General features: G+C 53.2%; 1 protein-coding gene across 1 annotated transcript in view; it reads left to right on the forward strand.

The window, feature by feature from the left end:
• The first annotated feature begins 12,663 nt into the window (after positions 1-12,663).
• The window catches only part of EFNB1 (ephrin B1), a 45,746-nt gene continuing 37,149 nt past the window's right edge, over positions 12,664-21,260 (forward strand). Inside the window, exon 1 of the mRNA XM_030967344.1 lies at positions 12,664-12,878. Within this exon, the coding sequence (XP_030823204.1) occupies positions 12,763-12,878 (116 nt within the window). The 5' untranslated portion in view covers positions 12,664-12,762. The remainder of the gene's footprint in view (positions 12,879-21,260) is intronic.

A 21,260-nucleotide genomic window follows, 5' to 3' on the forward strand; every position in this document is an offset into this window, starting at 1 on the left:
AGCAGCTCCATGGTCTCCTCTGGACTCTCTCCAGCAGCTCCAGCTCCTTTTTGTTTTGGGAGGCAGCTCTGCAGGTGGGGTCTCACCTGGTCAGGGCAGAACTCCCCCCTCCCTACTTCCCATCTGGGATCAGCCCAGGCCTCGGGGGGTTCTGGGGTCCCTGGGGACTGAGCAGGCTCCAGCCTGGTCATGCTGGGTGTGCCCAGCCCTGCTGTGGAAGCTTGGCATTGGTTTATCCCTGTTCAGGGTCCTGATTCCTGCTGGGAATTAGGGATGTGCTGCCCTCAGCAGGGTCTCTCCTCTGTTCTCACCTCTGATGGACTAAACCTGCCCCTCTTTGCAGTTTGCCTCTTGGGGCAGGTGCGAGGGATTAGAAGATGAGGGTAAAATTGCCTCCTGCTAATTTCTGCAGGATGGGCCCAGGTGGAAGGAGAATAAACCCAGATGGAAGGAGGATAAGCCCAGCTGGAAGGAGGACAGGCTCAGGTGGAAGGAGGACAATCCCAGATGGAAGGAGGATGGGCCCAGGTGGAAGGAGGATGGGCTCAGGTGGAAGAAGGTAGAAGGAGGATGGGCCCAGGTGGAAGAAGGATGGGCAGGCAGTGAGCTGAGGCCGTGTTTGCATCTCCGTGGGTGTTTTCTTCATTAAAATGCTGTGGGAAGAGGTTGCCTCGCCTGCCTCTGTGTTTGCTGCTCCTGAGCTGGAAGCAAGAGCCCTTTGTCAGGGAAGGAGTTTTGGCAGGAAGGGCTTTCCGTGGGCTGCCCTTCCAGGGTGTGTGGGCACTGGCCATGGGTGCTGAGGCTTTGGCAGGGGACTTTTGGACAGTGTGGGTTTGATTTGGGCCACCCTGATGGCAAAGATCAATGTCCCTTTTAATGGCCAAAGCCCTCTCTGTGCCTGTCACCTGCACTTCTGAGCACATCTCTCTGAGGATCCCTCCATCCCCCTTATCTGCTGTGGGTGGTTACTGGCAGGAATTATCATCTGCCTCAGAATTGCTTTGATCTGTTGCTCCCGGAAAAGGAAAACACGCGTTTTCTCTCTTCATTTTATTTTAAGCATCGTTTATCAGCGTGGCAACACCTTTAGGTGAAGGGGCGCGTGGGCAGGGCCCCCAAACCTCTGAGGAAAGGCTTGGGAGCCCCTGGAAGGATGGGATGGCTCGGGATGGGGGTGGAAAGGACCCCCTGTGCCCCCCAGGGCGGGAGGTTTCACACAGCCGGGCATCCATCGGGCTCCTGATGCTCTCCCGATGCTCTCCCGATGCTCTCCGTGCCTCCAGGCAGGATTTGCTGGCCTGGACGTGCCTTGGAGGCAGTGCTGAAATGGATGCTGCTCACTGAGCCCCTTAATTGCTTTTAGTTGTAGACTTATTAAAGAACAAGATTTAAATAACGTCAGGGGGAGGAAGGAAAAAACACCTCAATAAAAACAAGCTGAAGGAGGGAGAGGAGAAGCTTCCCGTGGTGCCGAGCGGGAGCTACCCGGGAGGAGTCATCAGCAAAGGCTTCCAGGTTTCCTATTTTTCCTCCAAATCTGCTTTGAGTTTAGGCAAATCCCCGAAGATTGCCCATGAATAGTCATGCGGGAGCTGCCCTTGCCTGTGCTCCAGCCGCTATCCCAAAAAACCCCAGATTCCTGGCAAAAAGGAGATGAGAAAAAGCACCCAGGTTTTCCTTGAATATTCCTCATTATTCGGGCAAGGCTTGCAGACACTTGTGCTGAGATCTGATAGGAAAAGATTTGCCCAATTATGGAATGGAAACGGTCCCGGGGGTCGCAGCCAAGGGGGAGGGAGTGGCTGCCGAGGCTCAGCCCGGGCACGACGCCCCTGCCAGGCAGGGAGAGCTGCCCCTGCCCCTCCTGGCACAGCCCCACGCGTGTGGGTGTCAAACTGAGAGGGAAAAAAATCATCCCGAGCACCTGGGGGAAATCCAGCAGCGAAAAGGAGCCAAAACACAGTGGGAAAGCTTCCCTTGATCGCCCCTTGGTGTGCTCAGGGGTCGGGCAATGGGAGATGAATCCCAGGTTTGCCCTGAGTGATGGAGGCAGATCAGAGGATTCATCCCAAGAAAACACCCTGGGAAGGGCGTGGGGAGAGGGACTTGTGTCTCCTTGGGATGTTGGGATCATGGCAGGAGGTGGGATTAGGGCGCTCAGGAACCCAGCACCAGCCGGTGGCTCTTGGCTTGTCCTGGGGTTCTCGGTGGCATAAAGGATTCACCCAGGGCTTGGAATTCACCCCAAATTGCCTCATCTTTGCTTGGTAGGAAAGACCTTTCCCCCAAGGAATTTTCCAGAAGCTACTCTGGAAGTGGATGTTGGGATTTCAAATATCAAAGGGACGAAGAGCCTTGGGTCACGCGTTTCCTTCCACTGCATCCCGTAATTCCACCGGCCGTCCCCCTTTTCCTGGAATTCAGCTTTTTCAGTGAAAAGGCAGGAGGAAAACAGCTCAAAGAGGAGGAAAATGAGAAAAAAAGGGGGGAAGAATGAGATGGTGAATGAGAAGGAAATGGGGGAATGGGACGCTGGCAGGGCAGGAGCTCCTGCACCTCTGGAACCAAATGCTCCAGGTTTGGGGTCCCATTCCTCTGCAATGAACCCAAAACTGCCTGGTCTGATCCCAGAAATTCTTTTACCCCCTGAAGTGGGGAAAATAAAAGGAGAGCAGGGATGTCCCTTGTCTCTCAGAGATGTCTCTTGGCCCACAGAGGGGTCTCTTGGATGAGCAGGGTGTCCCTGAGGAGCAGGGAATGGCAGCCGGAGCCGGGAATGGCAGCGGGAGCAGGCGGGGAAGGGGCTCGGCCGCACGGGGCCGGTCCCTGCCGTAGCTGCAGCTCGTTAAAGTCTGGCTGGAGGCGAGAGAGATCCCTCGATAAAGATGTGAAGCGAAATCGAGGGTAAGTACAGTAATCTCCCAACTTCCCACCGGGGTGTGAGCGCCCAGGTTGTAAATAGGCTGGAATCAAAGACTCATAAACCATGCAAATTGCTCCATGTGTGTTTGTCTGTCTCCTTCCCATGTCTTTGCCCCTCACCTCCTTCCTCTGAGTCTCTATCTCTCTATCTCTCCTCGTTCCATGAGCTCTGCTCTGCTCCCGACAAGCCTGTTCGGGCGAGGGAGGGACGCTTTAAAAGGCATTTTTGTGGTTCTGGGCAGCAAGTCAAAAAAAAATTTGCTTTTTTTTTCCCCCCCTGCCACCCTGCCCCCCCCTTCCCCTTTCCAGACTCAGGGACACGTCACCCCAAACCTCCACAGCCATCAAAATAAACATTAATTAAGATATTTCCAGTGATCTTCACTGTCACAAATTACCAGCCCCACAAAAGCAGCGCTGCAACTGCTCAGGATGTTCAGTTTATCCCTTTTTGTGATTGCTGGGAGATAAAAGTGAATTTCTCCACTTTCCTCTTCTGCCTTTCAGCCCATCCTGCTCTGCTCAGGGAGCCTTCAGCAGCACCACGGGGCTGAAAACATCCCCAAAACCTGCATGGAGTCCGAGTGGGAATCATGGAGCCATGATCCGCCTAAATGAGAGAATTACAGAGCCTTGTGCTCTGTGGGAAGCTGGGATCCCCTCCTGGGTGCTGGGGGGTCAGGATGGAGTGTGGGAATGTGAGGATGCAGGGATGTGGTGGTGTTGGGATGTTGGGATTAGGGGAGGAGGATGGAAGGAATGCTGGAGGGTAGGGTGAGGGGATTTGGGGGATTGCAGGATCCAGGGGCACAGGATGCAGGGGATTACAGGATCCAGGGAGGCAGGGATGCAGGGGCACAGGGATGATGGGAAGCACAAGTGCAGGGGTGCAGATGTGCAGGTGTGGGGATGCAGGGGCACATTGACACAGGATTGCAGGGATGCAGTGGCACAGAGATGTAGGGATTTAGGATACAAGGATGCAGGGACACAAAAAGGGACACAAAAAGCGATTTAGGGGGACATGGATACAGGGATGCAGGGGCACAGGGACACAAGATTGCAGGGGTGTAGAGGATACAGGAGAGTAGGTGTGCATAGGTACAGGACTGAGGGTGCAGGACTGAGCACGCAGGGATACAGAAACACAGGGATGCAGAGTGGATTCAGGACACGGGGATACAGGAGTGCAGGGCTATAGGATTGCAGGAATTCAGGGCACAGCGGTGCAGCAGTGAGGGGTCCAGGGGGCCTGGATCTCCCTGTCCTGGCTCCCGCAGCCGCCCGGGAAGCAGCGTGGGCCGCCCGGAGCAGGCGGGCCGCCAGGAGCCGGGGCTGGCAGGGCAGGGTGGGGAAGCAGGAAAGGGAGCCCCGCTCCTCCTCCCCTCGGGGAGAGCTGTGGCTCTCGGCGGGAGGCTTGTGAGTACACACAGACTCTCTGGAGCCTCCCATGTAAATCCTGGCAGGACGCAGCCAGCTCTGAGCTCATTCACGTGAGATCACCGGCTGGTTCGGGGCACGGGGTGGGGACGAGCCGGGAGCTCTCGGGACCCTGCCCTGGGGGCTGCCCGCCGCTTGGAGCTGCGAGAAGAGTTCAGCACATCCAGCCCCTCTCCCTGCAGGTCCCTCTCACAGCAGCACCGTGCCCGTGTGGCTATAGACAGCATTCCCCAAGCTCTGCAGGCAGCTGGCAGGAACCTGCTGTCACAGCCGGGTGCTGGCTCTGATCCTGGGCGTGGGACACTGGGGATGGCAGGTGTGACACTGGGGATGAGCCCTGGCACTGGGGATGGGAGGTCTGGCACTGGGTGTGAGGTGTCACCCTTGGGATGGGAGATGGGACAATGGAGGAGGCTGGTTTGACCCTAAGGGATAGCAGGCGTGGCACTGGGAATGGAAGGTCTGGCACTGGGTACCAGCTGTGACCCTTGGGGTGGGAGATGGGACACTGGAGGAGGCAGGTCCGACACTGGGAATGGCAGGTCTGACCCTAAGGATGGCAGGACTGACACTGGAATGGAAGTTCTGGCACTGGGGAACAGCTCTGACATTTGGAATGGGAGCTGTGACCCTGGGAATGGCAGGTCTGACCTTGGACATGGAAAGTCTGATCCTGGGGATTGAAGGTGAGGCCCTGGCAATGGCAGGTCTGACCCCGAGGATGGTGAGTTTGACCCTGGGCATGGAAGTTGTGACACTGAGGATGGAAATTGCCGCACTGGAAGTGGATGGTCTCATCATAGGGATGGCAGGTGTGGCCCTGGGGATGGCAGGTGTGGCATTGGGAATGGAAGATCCGGCTTTGGGAATAGCAGGTCTGATGCTGGGGACAGCAGATCTGATGCTGGGGACAGCAGCGCTTGGATTTTGCACCCCGGCCGAGGAGCAGAGTGAAGGAGCAGCCCCGGGAGCGGCGATGCCTCGGGCGCATCCCTCGGCAGCCGCGTGTCCCGGCACAGCCCCGGGCTCCCGGCACTCCCCCTGGGGCAGGACACAGCCCCGGGTCACCTCCTGCTCCTCTGCCACCTCCACCGCTTTTCCTTTGGTGCTGGAGCCCTGCGGGAGCTTTGTCTGCCGCTGCGACTTCCCCCGGCCGCTGCCGCTCCAAAGAAAACAGATCCGTGTGTTTGAAAATCTCAGCTTACACAGCATTCCTCCAGCTTCTGCTCCTTTTTGGGGCTTCTCCTTCTTTCCCTGGCTCGCTGACCTGAAAATGCACTTTGTGCTTTCCCTGGGAGAGGTGGATGAGGAGAGCTCCGGCATAGCTGCATATTAAACCCCTCGGATTTTCCCGAGGTGCCGCCGCCGCTTCCCGCTCCAACAACTTTTTAATCACTCGCCCCAGATAGACCCGATTACATTTATTTTTCTTCCCCCCTCGAACAAAACCATGGCGTTTCCTGCGCTCCTTTCTGGCTATTTAGGCCCCTTTCATGTCTCCCTGCCTGTGGAAGGACGGCCGGCCCCGCACACCGGGATAGCGGCGGGAATTTCAGCGGGAATTGCAGCGACAAGCTGCTTATCTTCGCTGCCAGGTCATTAACGAGCTGTGGTGCCTTTTGCAGGTCATTAAGAGGGATGTTAAGGAATGACCTCGGCAGTGTCCCCTTGGATATTCCCGCCTCCTCCAGCAAGCTCTGCATGAATGGATATATTGCTACCTCATATATATATATATATATATATATATATATATATATACACACATACACATATATGTATATGTATAAATGTATATAAACATGTATAAATATACATATATAATCTATTAAAATGCAAAAATTCCTTCATCATGTATAAATACATAAAATCTATATGTACCCACGTATAAATATACGATATATATATATATAGACATATATAATACATATATACCCACATAATTGCATATATATATACATCTACAGATATATATTAATGTGTATATATATATATATATATATAAAAATATATAAATATACACACATTAATATATATCTACACATGTTTCTTTTCCCACCATATTCCTCCTGTAATTTCCCACTGTGTCGTTCAGGGCTGCTCCTTCTCCAGCCAATTTGAGGCATTTTCCTGATATTTTCAACAATAATGGTCAAAGAGCTAAAGGCAGCTCCCTGGCACTTCTCATCCCTCACCTTTGTTCTTGCAAGACTGAGCTGATTCATTTCCAGTGGGGTTTTGGGATGCATTGCTTGGTTTACTGGGAATATCAGGATGCTCAGGACCCTTCTGTTGCCCTCTCTCCATGTTTAGGGTGGCACCAGCTGCCTGCCAGGGATTTTTCATTGTGTTTTTTGTCGTTCCTTCCCTCTCCCTTTGTCTTTGCCAGGGCACAGCCCAAGCCATGGATTTGCTGGAGATGGGGAATGATGTGTCCTGTCCCAGAGAGCAGCAGGAGGGCAGAGGCAGGAGGGAATTCAGCCTCTCTCACCCATTTCTGTGGCCTCATTCATTGAAGCCAATATTCCTCCCTTCCCAGAGGTCCGGAGGAAAGGGAGCTGCTCCAGTGAGGATGTTTAGGATTAAACCTCTACTCCAGTTCCATTAAAGCTCATGATTAAAGTGCTGGACTCCAGACAATGCTTCCCTGACTTCCCAGCTGCTCCCCCAGCTCCCACTTTCCATCTCCAGCCCAGCCTCTTTTCCGCCACCTTTGAATTTTCCCCTTTCTTGCAAGGTTTTATTCTTTCTCTTTAATTTTTTTTTTTCCAAACCCCAAATCCATGAGTGGCCACTTCTGCAAGCGATAAAAATCTTATTCCCTGCCTTTGGATTTTTTTTTCCAGGCAATTGTAGCTTGCAACACCTTAATTATCGCAGCTCTGAAAACCGGTTAAAGATTTTAATACTTCCTTCCCCAGCCTATTATGCAGCGACTTCTCAGCCCCATAAAATGTTCCTCTGGAGCCCCGTGGCCTCGTGCTGCTGCATTTCCCTGCTCTATCCTTTCCCCATGGATTAAACACTCCCAGCTCTCCCCTTGGGGCTGCTGGGAAGCGCCCGGATTTCCAGGTGGAAAATGGGGCTTTTTTTTTTTGTAATTGAAATCCTATGACACAGCCAGCAAAAATGTTGCATCATTTTAATCAGGCAGCGCATCTGCAGAAGGTGCAAGATTCCCGGAGCCTGAGCGCGGGAATGATGGGATAAATCACGGGAAAGGCGAATCCTTGACATCACCTTCATTGCTGGTTTTGATGCTCTGATTTCTCGGCTTCCCGGGCACCCATCCTGCCTGGCTGGCTGGTATTCCATGGGTGCAAGGCTTTTTTGGATGTCTCCATGCATCCCAGGGGAAAAAACCCAAAAATCTCTCTTTTTTTTTTGGTTTGGTTTGGTTTTTGTGGGATTTTGTGGTGGTTTTTTTTTGTTAGGTTTTTTTTGTTGTTGTTGTTGTTTCTTTTTGTTTTGTTCTGTTTTTGCTTCTTGTTTTATAGAAATTTGGGTCAATCATGAATTTTGGTCCCATCTCTGCAGGGCTCCTTGGAAAAGCACTTTCCAGGGAGAGGGGCTGTGCCTCTGCCAGGGTGTTGGGGATCCACGTGCCAGCCCGGTGGGATCTCATCCCTTTCATCCCAGAAAACACTTAGGGGGAATATCTCCCTGGTCCCACGGTGCCTGTGGGATGAGAGAAGTTTATTCCCCACCGATGTTTTATTTAGGTGAGTTTTAAATAACTCCAGCGCTTTCCTGGGGGAACCATCCCCCGGATTTCTGCACTAAGCACTTTTTCCTGGTGTTCAGCCGAATTTCTCTTTTTCTTTTTTTTTTTCTCCCTCTGTTTTATCCCATTTCTTTCTTTTTATTTTTTTTTCTTTTTCGGCTCAGAAATTTCTCAGGTAATTTAAATGTGAAGTGGCTGCGGAATACATTGGGCTGCAGCTCATCACTTGATGAGGGGCTGATTGAGCTCGGAGAGACTCTGCCAGCAGGGAGGGAGGTGGGAGAGCCGCGAATTTTGGGAATGATGCCTGGTGTCACCGGTCCAGTCGTTTTAGAATGGAACAGGTAGGGGAAAATCACCCAGACCATCCCCAGAAATGTTTTAATGAGGCTTTTAGGTGAAGAGAGAGGAGAGGGAAGCCAAGAGTCTGGAATCCATAGGGTGTGGGAAGGGCACATCAGGAATTGTGGGAGGGGGATGAGGCAGATCCTGGGCCCCAAAAAGGTGAAGAACTGGGGAATTCAGCCATGTCCTTTCTTGTCCCTCACCCTTTGCAGTTGGGGAGCACCAGGTCTGTGGGTGGCTCTTGGATCCCTCATGGAATGGGAGCCTGGAGCAGCACCCCAGGATGGAGCTGTGTGTGAGCTGAGTCCCCCAAAACTCATGACATCCACATGGGAATGTCCATGGCAGCCCCAGGAAAAGCGAAGGAAGGTGGAAATCCCAGGAACTCCTTGTGGAAGCACAAGGATCATCCATCCTGCCTGGGATTTTGGGCACGGACGGGGTTTGTGGTGCCCTGGACCTGCTCAGAGCCCCCCAGGATATGAATCCCTTCCTTTTCCTTCTAGCCCAGCCCAGATCCCGGTGTCATGGGTGCACCTGAGGCAGGGAACCACTTCCCACTTAATTTATTGGAGTTTTTTATCCCTGAACCATCCAAGGAATCGCGCTGGCTGGTCACCACCGATTCCTTCCCATGGCTGGGTGGGAAAATCAGGTGCTCTGCTTCCCTGGGCAGGTGTTTCCTGCTGGGACAGCACCCGGAGGGCTGGGAATGAGGTTTCCCACTCTTCCACATCTCCAAGGTGTCCCACTGCCCTGGGTGAGCCCTGCTCCGGTTCCACGGGGCCTCTCCCACCTTGAAGTTTGCTTTGGTGTCCCTGACGCATTCCAGGGAGGGCAGAGGCCACAATCCGGGTTTTTCCTGGCGTGCCAGGTGTGGAACTCTCCATGAGGAGGTGACCTTTGGAAGCTCCTGCCTGGCTCAGCTGCCCCTGCCTCTCCTGCTCCTTCCCCCATCCCAAGGATCCACATCCCCCACGGGGTCTGATCCCAAAGTGTTCCCAAAGGGATCCTGTGCCCTCCTGGCCGGGGTGGGAGCTGTGGGGGTACATCCTCCTCCTCCTCCTTTCCAAAGCATTCCCGGGCTCCCGAGCCCCACCTGAGCCGGAGCCGGGAGAGCGGCATCGCCATGGCAACGGGGGCTGATGTCAGCCGGGGATGGATGGAGGGGCAGGAGAGCGGGAACGGAACGGGCAGGGAACAGGGAATGGGCAGGGAATGGGCAGGGAACAGGGAATGGGCAGGGAATGGGCAGGGAACAGGGAATGGGCAGGGAACGGGCAGGGAACGGGCAGGGAGAGAGGGAATGGGCAGGGAATGGGCAGGAGGAGAAGGAATGGGCAAGGAGAGGGGGAATGGGCAGGGAATGGGGAATGGGCAGGGAATGGGCAGGAGGAGAAAGAAGGGGAAGGGAGAGAGGCAGTGGGAAGGGAATGGGCAGGGAACGGGCAGGGAACAGGGAACGGGCAGGGAGAGAAGGAATGGGCATGGAATGGGCAGGGAAAGAAGGAATGAGCAGGGAATGGGCAGGGAACAGGGAATGGGCAGGAAACGGGCAGGAGGAGAAGGAATGGGCAGGGAGAGAGGGAATGGGCAGGGAACAGGGAACGGGCAGGGCATGGGCAGGGAGAGAGGAAGTGGGAAGGGAATGGGCAGGGAGAGAAGGAATGGGCACAGAATGGGCAGGGAATGGGCAGGGAATAGGGAATGGGCAGGGAGAGAGTGAACGGGGAGGGAACGGGGAAAGGGCAGGGAATGGGGAACAACCAGGGAACAGGCAGGGAATTGGCAGGGAGAGTGGGAATGGGCAGGGAACAGGGAATGGGCAGGGAGAGAAAGAATGGGCAGGGAATGGGCAGGGAAAGAAGGAATGGGCAGGGAACAGGGAAGGGACAGGGAATGGGCAGAGAACGGGGAACGGGCAGGGAACAGGCAGGGAGAGAAGGAATGGGCCGGGAATGGGCACAGAACAGGCAGGGAATGGGCAGGGAGAGAAGGAACGGGCAGGGAACGGGCAGGGAACGGGCAGGGAGAGCCAGAAATGAGCAGGAAAGGAAGGAATGGGCAAGGAAAGGGCAGGGAACGGGCAGGTAAAGAAGGAATGGGCAGGGAGCAGCTAGGGAGAGGGCAGGGAATGAGCTGGGAGCACACAGGGATCCAAGGCTCCTCTCCCAGGACATAACCACGCGCTCAAATATATATATTTAAAAAAAAATCACATTTTTGGATGTTTTCCTCCTCGTCCCTCAGGTGTTTCCCTCTCCTTTGCACCGGGATGGCTCCAAGAGCCCAAATCCCACTGCTCCCTGTGCCCAGAGAGCCCCACACGCCGTGTGCCACCCCCAGCTTGGGATTTTCATGGAAAAGATGTAAAAATCACACTTAAAACCTCCAATTTTAAGAAATTTTAATAATAGGGAGCAAATTTAACCCGGATTGTATAATTTTTTAAATTATTTTCTCAATAGAAATGGAACCGACTCCGCCATTTCTTTGAATTTTTGAGCTTTAATTTGAATTATTTTAATAAAAACCGAAGGGACTCGGGGGTGTTTTGGTTTATTTTTGTACGCCAGAGTGACTTTTTTGTTTGTTTTTCAATTTTCTCAACACAAATGAAAGTGACGCCAAAATTTGTTGGTTTATTTTTGTAACAGAAGGGAACTGACTTGAGGGTTTTTTAAGAAATTTCCTTAATAAAAAGTGAACAGACTCAGGAGGGGGTTTTATTTTATTTTGTTTTTATTTTATTAATAGAAATTAAACCAACTCCAAAGGGGTTTATTATTGTTCTTGTAATAGAAAGTGAAATGAACTCCAAAGATTTTCTTAACAGGAAGCAAATTAATTCTGGATTTTGGCTCCTTCCTCCTCATGGCCCAAATAAAAAACCATCAAAAATTACAAAAACTCCAAAAAGTCCAGAGCACATTAAAAAAATTGCCACAGAAATAAAAATTCACTTTAAATAAAATTTTAAGAGAACCTCAAAAGCCCTCAAAAATAAAAGAAAATTTTCAAAAGCTAAAAAAAAAAAAAAATTAAGGAAGAAAAGCTCCAAACAATTCTGGAAATGAAAAAAAAATTTAAAAGTTAAAAATAAGTTCAGAAGACTTAAAATATCAAGAAAACTTGGAAAAAAATTTAAAATCTTAAAAAAAAAAACCAAAAAAAAATCTCAAATCTCCCAAATTAAAAAAAATAAAACCCTAAAACACCAAAGAAAAAAAATAAATCAAGAAGGTTTGAGAGGCTTTAAAAATGAAAAACCTTCAAAAAATAAAAAACCTTTAAAAATTAAAAAGAAAATTAAAAATATTTTTAAATGCTTAAAAATCTGCAAAAGTTCGAAAAAATCTTTAAACAAATAGAAAAAAGTCTGAAATTACTTAAAAAGCTTTCAAAAAAGTAAAAAGAATTGCAAAATCATGTACAAAACAGAAAAAAATTTTAAAACTGAGAAATGCTCAAAAATTCCAAAAAGTAAAATATTAAAAAAAAAAACTTTTGAAAAAAGCCCCAAAATATTGAAAGATCTTTTAAAAACCTTTTCGAAAAAAGTAAAAATATTTTTAAATCTTTCAGAGACTCTCCAAAAGGTTGAAGAAGTGAAAAAACTTTTTGAAAAAATGGGAAAAAATGAGCAAAACCTTTGAAAGACCCTGGAAAAAATAAAATTCAAAAAACCTAGAAAAAAAATTAATTAATTTTTTTTAAATTAAAAATGTAAATACCCTCGAATCCGCTGGAAAAGAAGCCCCAAAGCGGCGGAACGCCTTTACCCCCTCCCAGCCCGGGATTTTTGGGAATTTTTCGGTGCCGCCGCCGCTCCGGGCGTAGCCGGCGGTGTCCGCTGGGGGGCGCTGCAGGATCGCGGCTGAACGGGAGGGCGAGGCCAAGCGCGGCGCGCAGCGGGGGGGCTGCCGGGCTCGGCGGGGATGGGGCCGAGCCGGTGCTGCGCCCATAGCGGCGCTCTGCCAGCTCGTCCCCAACGCTGCCGCCTCTTCACCCTCCCCCGGTAACTCGGTAGCAACGGCGGGCAAACGGGGGGGGCACTAAAAAAGCAAAAATCCTTCGCGCTCCCCTTAAGAACCCACAATGGGCGTGCCCTCCCGCAAGGTCCCCCCCGCTCCGCTCAGCCATTGGCCGTCCGTCCGGGCTGTCCGCGCCGCTGCCTGCGTGGAGGGGTAGAGCGGCTGCCGCGGCGGGCGGCGCCTCAGTCGGTGCGGGGCGGGCGGAGGCGGCGGGTGGGGAGCGGAGCGGAGCGGGAGGAGGCGGCGGCGGAGCGTGATGGGCGCCTGACGCCCGGCCCGTCCCGCCGCCGAGGGACGATGGCGCGGCCCCGCGGCGGGCGGTGGCTGCTGGGTGTCCTGCTGGCCCTGTGCCGCCTCGCCGCGCCGCTCGCCAAGAGCCTGGAGCCGGTGTCGTGGAGCTCCGCGAACCCCAAGTACGTGCGGCGAGAGAAGGGAGGGGGTCGGGAGGGACGCGCCTCGCACCCCCCGCGGGGAAAAAGGCACCGAAACCGCGTTCTAAATGCGGATTTAATGGAAACAGCGAGGTTTTTAAGGTAAAATCGCGCCTGGAGGCTGCGGGCGGCGGACGGAGCGACCCCCGGCTGAGGACGGACCCGCGGCGCCGCGCTGCTTTTCGTATCAAAAAAAAAAATCTCCTTCCCTTTTTTCCCCTCCGTTTTTAACTATGCTTTTACTTCTCGTAGCTTTTCCTCTCTTGAAATCCGTTTTTGTTTTTGAAAACCACGTTTTGTTTCTTGATTTTTAATATTTTTTTCTTTTTTCACGCCTCGTTTTTTTTTTTCCTCCCCCGGATCGCCGCTTCCCTCCAGCGTTTGGATTTATTACCTGTTTTTTAATTATTGTTATTATTTTTTCTGGGTTTTCTCATCCGAAATCAGCCGCGGAGGAGAGCGAGGGGATTCGTTCCGCCCCCACCTCGGGCTGGGTCCGAACAAAGCGGGCGGTGGGGCTGCTCCGCCTGTAGAGCCACCTAAATTCTATAAATTTATATATTTTTATATAAATCTCGGAATATGGACGCGGCTGCCGTGCAGGAACAATGAAGGGCGAGGAGGAGGAGGAGTGGGGGGTGTTTGGTCGCCCCTACGCCGGGGCTGATGGTCAGGATGGGTCGGTGGCCCTTGCTCAGCTTTATCTTGTAGATCACAGAATGTTTATTTATCTTACTCCTTTCTCCCTTCAAAAAAAATTCCTGCTTTTAGCCTGCTGCTATTTTTTTTTTCCCCCACCACACTTCTCAAGGTAAAAAATAACCCGAGAATAATCCAAAGAGTTTTTGAGGGTTGGAAAGAACCGAAACAATTTGGACAACCTTCCTGCCTGGACACGTATTCCAACCAAATATTTATTTCCTTGGTTTCTCGGTGGGGAAAAAAGAACTTTGCAGGCACACTTTGCGTGTCCCCACTCTGGAAGTGCCGGGACGGCGGCTCCGTCGCTTCGTTCTCCTCGGTGTGTTTTTCCTTTCCTTTCTTTGGGAGTTGTGTCACTTGGCTGGAGCAGAGAGAGCCTTTTCCCTCAGGAATTGCCCCGCTGGATTCGTGAGCTTGGTGAGGGGCAGGCAAATTGCTTCCAGAAAATAGAGTTTTTATTTGGGAAAAGGCAGCTGGAGGTGGAGGCGGCTGCGGCTTGGTGCTGGAGGATGCCATGTCACCCCTCTTCCCTTCCTTTCCCTGGTTTTCCTTAAGCTCCTGGGGACTGGGAAGCTGGGAGGAGGCCGTGGCCATTGGCTGGCACAGGGGTGACACTCCAGGACTTCCCACTGAGCCCTGGAGTGGTGGCCTTGGAGATGGGATGCCCAGAGAGAGCTTGAGGGGTTCCTTGGTTTTCCCAAACTGGGAGCTTGGTGGTTTTCTGTTCCCAGTTTTTGGGGCTCAGTGGTTTCTGCCTGTGGTTCACGCCTAGTTCAGAGCTCAGAGGTTGTCTGGGTTTGGTTTTCTCCCAGTTTGGCTCTCAGTGGTTGCCCACTCTCAGTTCCTCCTGAATTCAGGGATTGGGGTTGTCCACCCTTGGTTTCCCCCAATTCAGAGATCCGAGTTTGCCTGCTTCCAGTTTTCTCCCAGTTTGGAGCTCGTTGGTTGCCCACTCTCTGCTCTCCCCAAATTCAGATCTTGGTGTTTGTCTGCCCTCAGTTCTCCAGTTTGGAGCTCGGTGCTTTTCCACCCGCAGTTCTCCCCCAGTTTGGGGCTTGGTGCTTTTCCTCCCCCAGTTTGGAGCTTGGTGCTTTGCCACCCTCAGTTCTACCCCGCTTTGGAGCTCGGTGCTTGCCCACTCTCCATTCTCCAGGAATTCTGAGTTTGGGGGTTGTCTGCTCTTGGTTGTCTGTGGATTTGGAGCTCAGAGGTTGTCTGCCCTGGACCCAGCTTTCTGGGAATGTGCCATCCTGTGTGGGGCGGCTCCTGTGGGTGCTTCCCCATCCCTGTATCCCCACAGGGACAGGAGAGAGTGAGAAGCGCCCGAATGTCGGCGTTTCCACCCAGAAATGGCTCTGCGGGACATGCACAGGCAAAGCCCATGGAAGTGTTTTGTCGCTGTGGGGACTTTCGGGGCCTGGCTGTGATCCCACTCGGATCCCTCCAGTCTGTGCCCCTGCGGAGCAGCCCCGGATCCTCGTGTCCGGGATCTGTCTTTGGGATCCGTCGCTTTCTTTCCCAGCTCGGAGCTTTGCCGGCTGCGTGGCATCGGGCAGAGCCTCCTCACGGCCGCTCCCAGCAAACCCAGCTGAGGAAACCAGTCAGGGGATTGGTGTGCTGGGCAAAGTCTGGCTCCAGCTGGAGGAAAACTCATGCTCTTGGTTGGATTGGGATTATCTTCCAGATAGATCCATAAAAACCCTTCGCCACTGTACTTGGGCTTCCAGGCCCCTTCCTGGGGCAATGCCGGGGCTGTGCCAGCCCCCATCCTATTCTGCTGAGCTTTAACTCTTGTTTTTAGAGTAAAGAGAGCTAAAGCCTTTAAAAATAACACAGCTAAGTGGAATTTTCCAACGAATCTGAGGAGCAAGCGTGGCGCTCCGGGCCTGGCCAGCCTCAGCGCAATTGCTGTAAATAAGGAAAATATTTTCCTGCCCTTTCTGGGCAGCTGGGAGCTGTGGGCTCCCTCTCCACCAGCGAGTCTGGGGCTCCTGGTGTTATCAGAGGGATGCTGATAACACATCCGATAGATGGAATGATTTCCTAATCGAGTTAAATCAGGCTTAAGCTGTGTGCTGGTTTGGGAAGCCCAGGTCGGCTCCCGGGTGTGTGTCCCAAAGCCAGCGGTGAAATCATTACCCACTTCCCACTGTGAGGATGCTGGGGCTTGAAAGAAAAAAAAATAGGCCTAGGAACGGTTTTGTTGGAAAAAGTGATAATTGTCTTAAACCTGTGCTTGGGATGAGCTCACCCTCTGAGTGAGCTTTCCTTGGGATGCCTGCAGAGTCCTTTGGAAGGAGGCTTGGAGAGGCAATATGGCTTTAATTTATTCTATCGTGTCCAAGGGGGGCTTTGGGGAAAGTGCTTCTGGGATTTACTCGTCCCCTTTGCTGCGCAGCCGGGGGGCGGTGGGAGCGTGCTCTCCTTGGACAGCCGGGAATTGCCAGAGGAATTCTGGCTAAATCCTTTCTCAACTCCCTCGGCTGTAATTTGGGAGAAATATTGACCCTGGTGGGCTCCTGTACCGACCGTTAAAGGGAAACATTCCTAGTAAAATATGGTTTGGAAAATTCATTTCAGGCTGGAATTCGCCTCCCCAGAAAGTATTTTAATAAGGAGGTGGGGGAAATGGGACACATCATCCACGCCGCTCCGGAGAACGCCTCCTTTTGCCTCTGCTTTTCCCTCTTCCCCTTCCAGAAAGTTTTGCTCAGTTCCAAACTTGTTAAAAACCAAATAAATGCATTTATTTAAGAAAAAAAAAAAGGTGAGGGAAAGAGGGAAAAAAAAACCCAGACAAAAGTCTAATCCTTAGTGGTATTTTTATTCTGCCTTTAATGACATGATGGTGTCCCATGGAATTCTGTCAGCACTGGGGTTGAAGCCTGGCAGATCTTTGCCTCTTTTAATGCCGTTTTACGAGGGACAAAGTGCTTGTGGGAAGGCTGTTTCCGAGGGGAAAGGCTGGCCTGGAGCTCTGGAGCAGGGGGCTCACACTTGTCGGAGCAGATGGGATGGAATTACGGGAGCCGTGGGCGCGGGAGGCACTTCGCGATGTCAGGATTTAGGCAATAGGGAAAACTCGCTGCTTATTTTTAATTAAAAGTAATTTCTGACTTATGGACACTCCTCCTTCCTGAGGCTGAGAGGTGGAAAACGGGTTTAAATTAAAAAGATGGGAAGTTTAGGTTGGATGTTGGGAAGAAATGCTTGGATGTGAGGGTGGGGAGGCCCTGGCACAGGTTGCCTAGAAAAGCTGTGGCTGCCCCATCCCTGGAAGTATCTAAGGCCAGGTTGGACAGGGCTTGGAGCAACCTGGGCTAGTGGAAGGTGTCACTGCCCATGGCACGGAGTGGGGCTGGATGGGCTTTAAGGTCCCCTCCCAACCTAAACCATCCCAGGATTTATGCTTCTGTGTTCCCATCCAGAATCCCATGGCCCCTATGTGCACCCTGGCCTTTCCAGGGCTTTGCTTCATCTCGCAAGGCTGGCTTGGGCAAAGCAAGCCTGGACAGCCTGCTTTCCCGCTGGAGTTTCCCTTTGGAACGGGGTGGGGGGACCCTTTGCTGGGTGCCAGGCCTTTGGGAGCCCTCCCAGCTCCTGCTCCCCACAAGGCAGAACTCCTCATGCCCAGCCCACGTTTCACCAGAGGCATTCTCCCTCTGCCTGTGCCAGGGGGAAAGGAGCACCCAGGGCTCCTTGTGGGTCGTTTGGGAATGACTTCATTAACTTAAATTAAAAAAAAAAGGGAAGGCAGGGCTGCGGCTCTTGCAGTAGCAGGGTAAATACCGCTGGATTCCATAAAATGGATTTAACTGCTTCCTTTAAAAGAAAAAAAGAGCCGTGATGGGGTGGCTGATTGATTGTAAAAGGAGCCGGAGCTTTCTCCGGAGCAAAACAGCTGCTGCAGCTCCTTGGATCTGCCTGGCAGTGGGGCTGGATGGGGCTTCCATGCCAGTTCTGACTGGGAAGGGATGGCAGGGGCTGCTTTCCTCCACTGCACCTGAGCTCCTGTGTTGCTTTAGGGTCTAAGCTGTTCCCTTGAATCCTCACCCCAGACAGGCTGGATGTGGCAGGGTGGGATGTGCCTGTGCCCTTAGTGGTGTGGCCAGGTGGGCTGGGGGTCCCAGCAGCTTCACAAGGTGTTTAGGGGTTGCCCCAAACTGCTTCACTGGAGACTCAGGGGTCCCCCCCAAGCCCTGTCCATATTTTTAGGGATCATGGGTATCACAAAGAGCCGGAGTGCACGAGTAGTCCCTTGCATGACGTCCTTCAGGAGCTTTTTGGATTGTCCCCTATAAACCAGAGGCTTAGCAGTGGGGATGATCCCTTGTTTCCCTGTAAGATTTGTATGTCCCAGCTTCCCCCCAGCTTTCCCATAGCTTTGTGCTCACTGCCCCTGTGGCAGGGCACCCTGTCCTTGGCACAACAGTGACCGTGCTGCTGGGAAGCCTGTCTGCTCCAAGGAGCGCTGGACTCTGGTGGGAAAACATCTTGGAGCGATCAGTAGCACATGCTACTTGGAGTCTGGCAGCTGGAATAGGGTGGGGAGAAACAAAGCTGATTCCGTTCTGTCTCTAATTAATGATTGCTGGGATCAGGGAGCAGGAGCAGGGCTCGCTCGGCGCTATCGCGGCGTCACATCTGGGCAGGAATGCGCGGCCGGGCTGTGGGGCTTTTGTTGTGCAGGGCTGAGGGAGAGCTCAGCTCCTTGCTGCTGTTTCTCAGTGCTTTTCCCCTTCCCATCCCTTGCTCTGGGTCGGGTGGTGTGGCAGAGAATCCTGCTCCGGAGAGCAGGAGGGATGGTGGTGCTGGTCCTCCTGCTTGTGGAGAGGGTTCATGCAGTCCTGGCATCCTTTGGGAGGGGTTTTCTTGCCCCTTTTGGGTTGTTTCTTGCTTGATGACCAGCTCAGAGCTTCGGGGTCCCATCTGTTGTTGAACCCTGCTGATCTGCTCAGGGCTTTGCTGGAACCTCTGGATTGCTTCTCCAGTTGGAGCATCAGAGCTCAGCTCATTGCTGTGCTGGAGCCTTGGGATCCTGTCTCTGGTTGGAGCCGCTGTGCTCTGCTCACAGCTGAGCCTTGGAGTCCTGGCACTCCTGGCTCCCCTAGCCTGTCCAGGCTTGGTCCCAGAGGAGTTGGACAAGCCAGGGCTAAATGTCCTGCTCGGTGAGGCTGGATTTGTGCACAGTGGGGTTTTCCTGGCCCCTGCCCTTCCGTGGAGCAGGTTCTGCTGGACCTGGAGCGGAGGCTGCGGGTGCTCCCCGGAGCATGCCTCGGGGGCCTCCAGTCCCTCCTCCCTGGAGGATGAGGGGACAGGTTTGGGGGGTTCCTCGTGGTGTTGCAGTGAGCAGTGGCTTCTCTGTGAGCTCTCCCTGCCGGAGCCCCTGGGCGGGATCCGAGCCGGCTCAGGTGCCGGCGTGGCAGTGCTGCCCCGGCCGAGCTGAGCTGAGCTGAGCAGCTGCACTTCAAAAATGCCAGCTATTTATAACTCTGGCTCGCCTGCTCGGGAATAACCTTTTCCTACCCACAGCCGGCCCTTCCCAGGTGGGCTGCTTGCCCTTTCTGAGGCCATGGGACCCGGCTTTTCCAGGGGGGCTTTGTGAGGGCAGAGCCGGGGCTTTGGTTGGTGTCCAGCCATGAGCTCCCCTTGGTGTTTTTCACAGGCTCTATCCCTCTGTGGTGCTGTGCCTGCACAGCGATCCACGTGTCTCATGTCTGCTGGAGCTGGGCTGTGGTGAGAAGCCTGGAGTCGCCTGGTTTAACATGGATTGGCCCTTGCTAGTGCCAGTGTGGAGGTGCCAGGCTGGGATACTTGGGAGACACTGCACGAGCTGTCCCATCTCCTTCTGTCCCAGCACCTTCAGGTTGGAGTTTGGGAAGTTCAAAGCCCTGGAGTGGGTGCCCTTCCTCGTTGGGGGTCCTGGCTGGTTTTGGTGGTACCAAGGCTTGTGTCACTGCTGGTGATGGGATGGGAACATCCCACTTCCCAGCAATCTCTTTCCTTGCCCCTGGCATCCTACCAGCATGAGCCCAGCCCTGTGTACCAGCTGCACTGCCTGGCTTTTGCCATCCCACCTCTTCTGAATAGATACTTTGGGAGAAGCAAAGTGCCTTTTCATGGCTTATAAGCTATAAACCCTCTTACACCATTCCCATTGATCCCAGAATGTGTCCATGTTTTCCTTGTCATTAGGCTGGGCAGTGTCTGCGGTTGCTCGCACAGGGCTGAGGCTCGGCGCCGTCTCCTCTTTGCCACCGATTTTTCCCTTTTAATGGATTTCTGAAACGTGGGAGCACGGCCTGGCGTGCAGGTTGGCAGGCAGGGCTGGCAGCCTCGGGATGTGGAGGGATGCAGGGATGTGCTGGTGCTGGGCTCCGCACTCTTTGTCTGGGCTTGGTGTAGTATCGCAGCCAAACGCGAGAGGGAGGGATGCAGCCCCCTACTCCCACTAGGATTTCGGGGGGCAAATCCTCAGTGGGGTTTGGAAGGGGAATGGGCACAGAGGCACCCCCACTAAGGCAGGGTGGCCGGTGTTCCTGTGCGGGGGGTCGGGCGGCTCCCGGTGCCGGCAGGGATGCCGTCCGTCGTGGCCTGCCTGCGGCCGGCCGGGAGCATATGGAAAGGATCTGGGTGTAATATCCCGGGCTGCTCCGCGGCTTTGCTGAAGAGGCCACTTCAGCAGGGGACGCGGCGTGGTTAGTCCTCCCAGCTGACACATCCCAGGCCTTCCTCCGACTTGAAAGAGCTTGAGTTCGCCTTTGAATCTGAGGATTTATAGCCCTTTTAGGCCTCTCCAATAAAAGCACTGCTCCCTCCTCAGACAGAGCCCACCGTCTCCCTCCTCCGGGCTCATTATCCTGGGGATTTGTGTTGCTTGCTCTCGCTCTGTTGTTCGCTACTGCCGCTTTCTTCAGATGTGTGGCCGAGAACTTCAGAGCAGAAAAGCCGAGCTGGAGTGGCCGCGGGGCCCGGCCTCGCTCCAGGTTGGAGCAAGCATGGATCCACATCCAGTGGTGTTCCCAGAGAGAACCCTTATCTACTGATGATCCCCTGCAGTTGGGGAGCAGCAGTTCCTCTTTGTTCCATGTGTTCCTCACGGATTGTGAGCAAACCAGGATGAGCTCCCTTTGCATGCAGAGCTTCAAGCAAGTGTCTGTTCCATACGTCCTTCCCATCTTCCTCGTTCTGGCACATGTAGACATTGGAGCACCCTCAGCCCCGCAGATTTCTGCTTTCTAGAGGCCCCTCAAGCCTCAAACTGTTTAAAGGGAGGCTTAGGAAAGAGGCCAGAGAAACGACATAATAATTATTGTATTACAAATTGTTTCCTTTAATGGGCCCTGTCGGATCGCTCAGTCTGCTAAACACATTGTGCCCTCCCCCAGCCCCTTCCCACTGCTCCAGCCTCCCCTTGAAACCCTGGTTTCAGAAAATTCCTCCTGGTGAGGAGCAGGGGTGGTGGGATGAGGGATGGGGCTGCGTGTGCATCCACCTGCTCCCTCAGTTCTCCACTTGTGAGGGGAGATGGGGTGGCTCCACTTCAGAGTGGGGATCCTCTCCTTGCAAGTCCCTGCCTATTCCCCATGCTCCAGAGTTTTGTACTACCCTGAATGTTGCATATTCCAAGGGCTTTTGTGTGGTGGCACCCTCAGCTGGTTC

The sequence above is a fragment of the Camarhynchus parvulus genome, chromosome 4A (assembly GCF_901933205.1).
Source record: "Camarhynchus parvulus chromosome 4A, STF_HiC, whole genome shotgun sequence".
Classification (NCBI taxonomy): domain Eukaryota; kingdom Metazoa; phylum Chordata; class Aves; order Passeriformes; family Thraupidae; genus Camarhynchus; species Camarhynchus parvulus.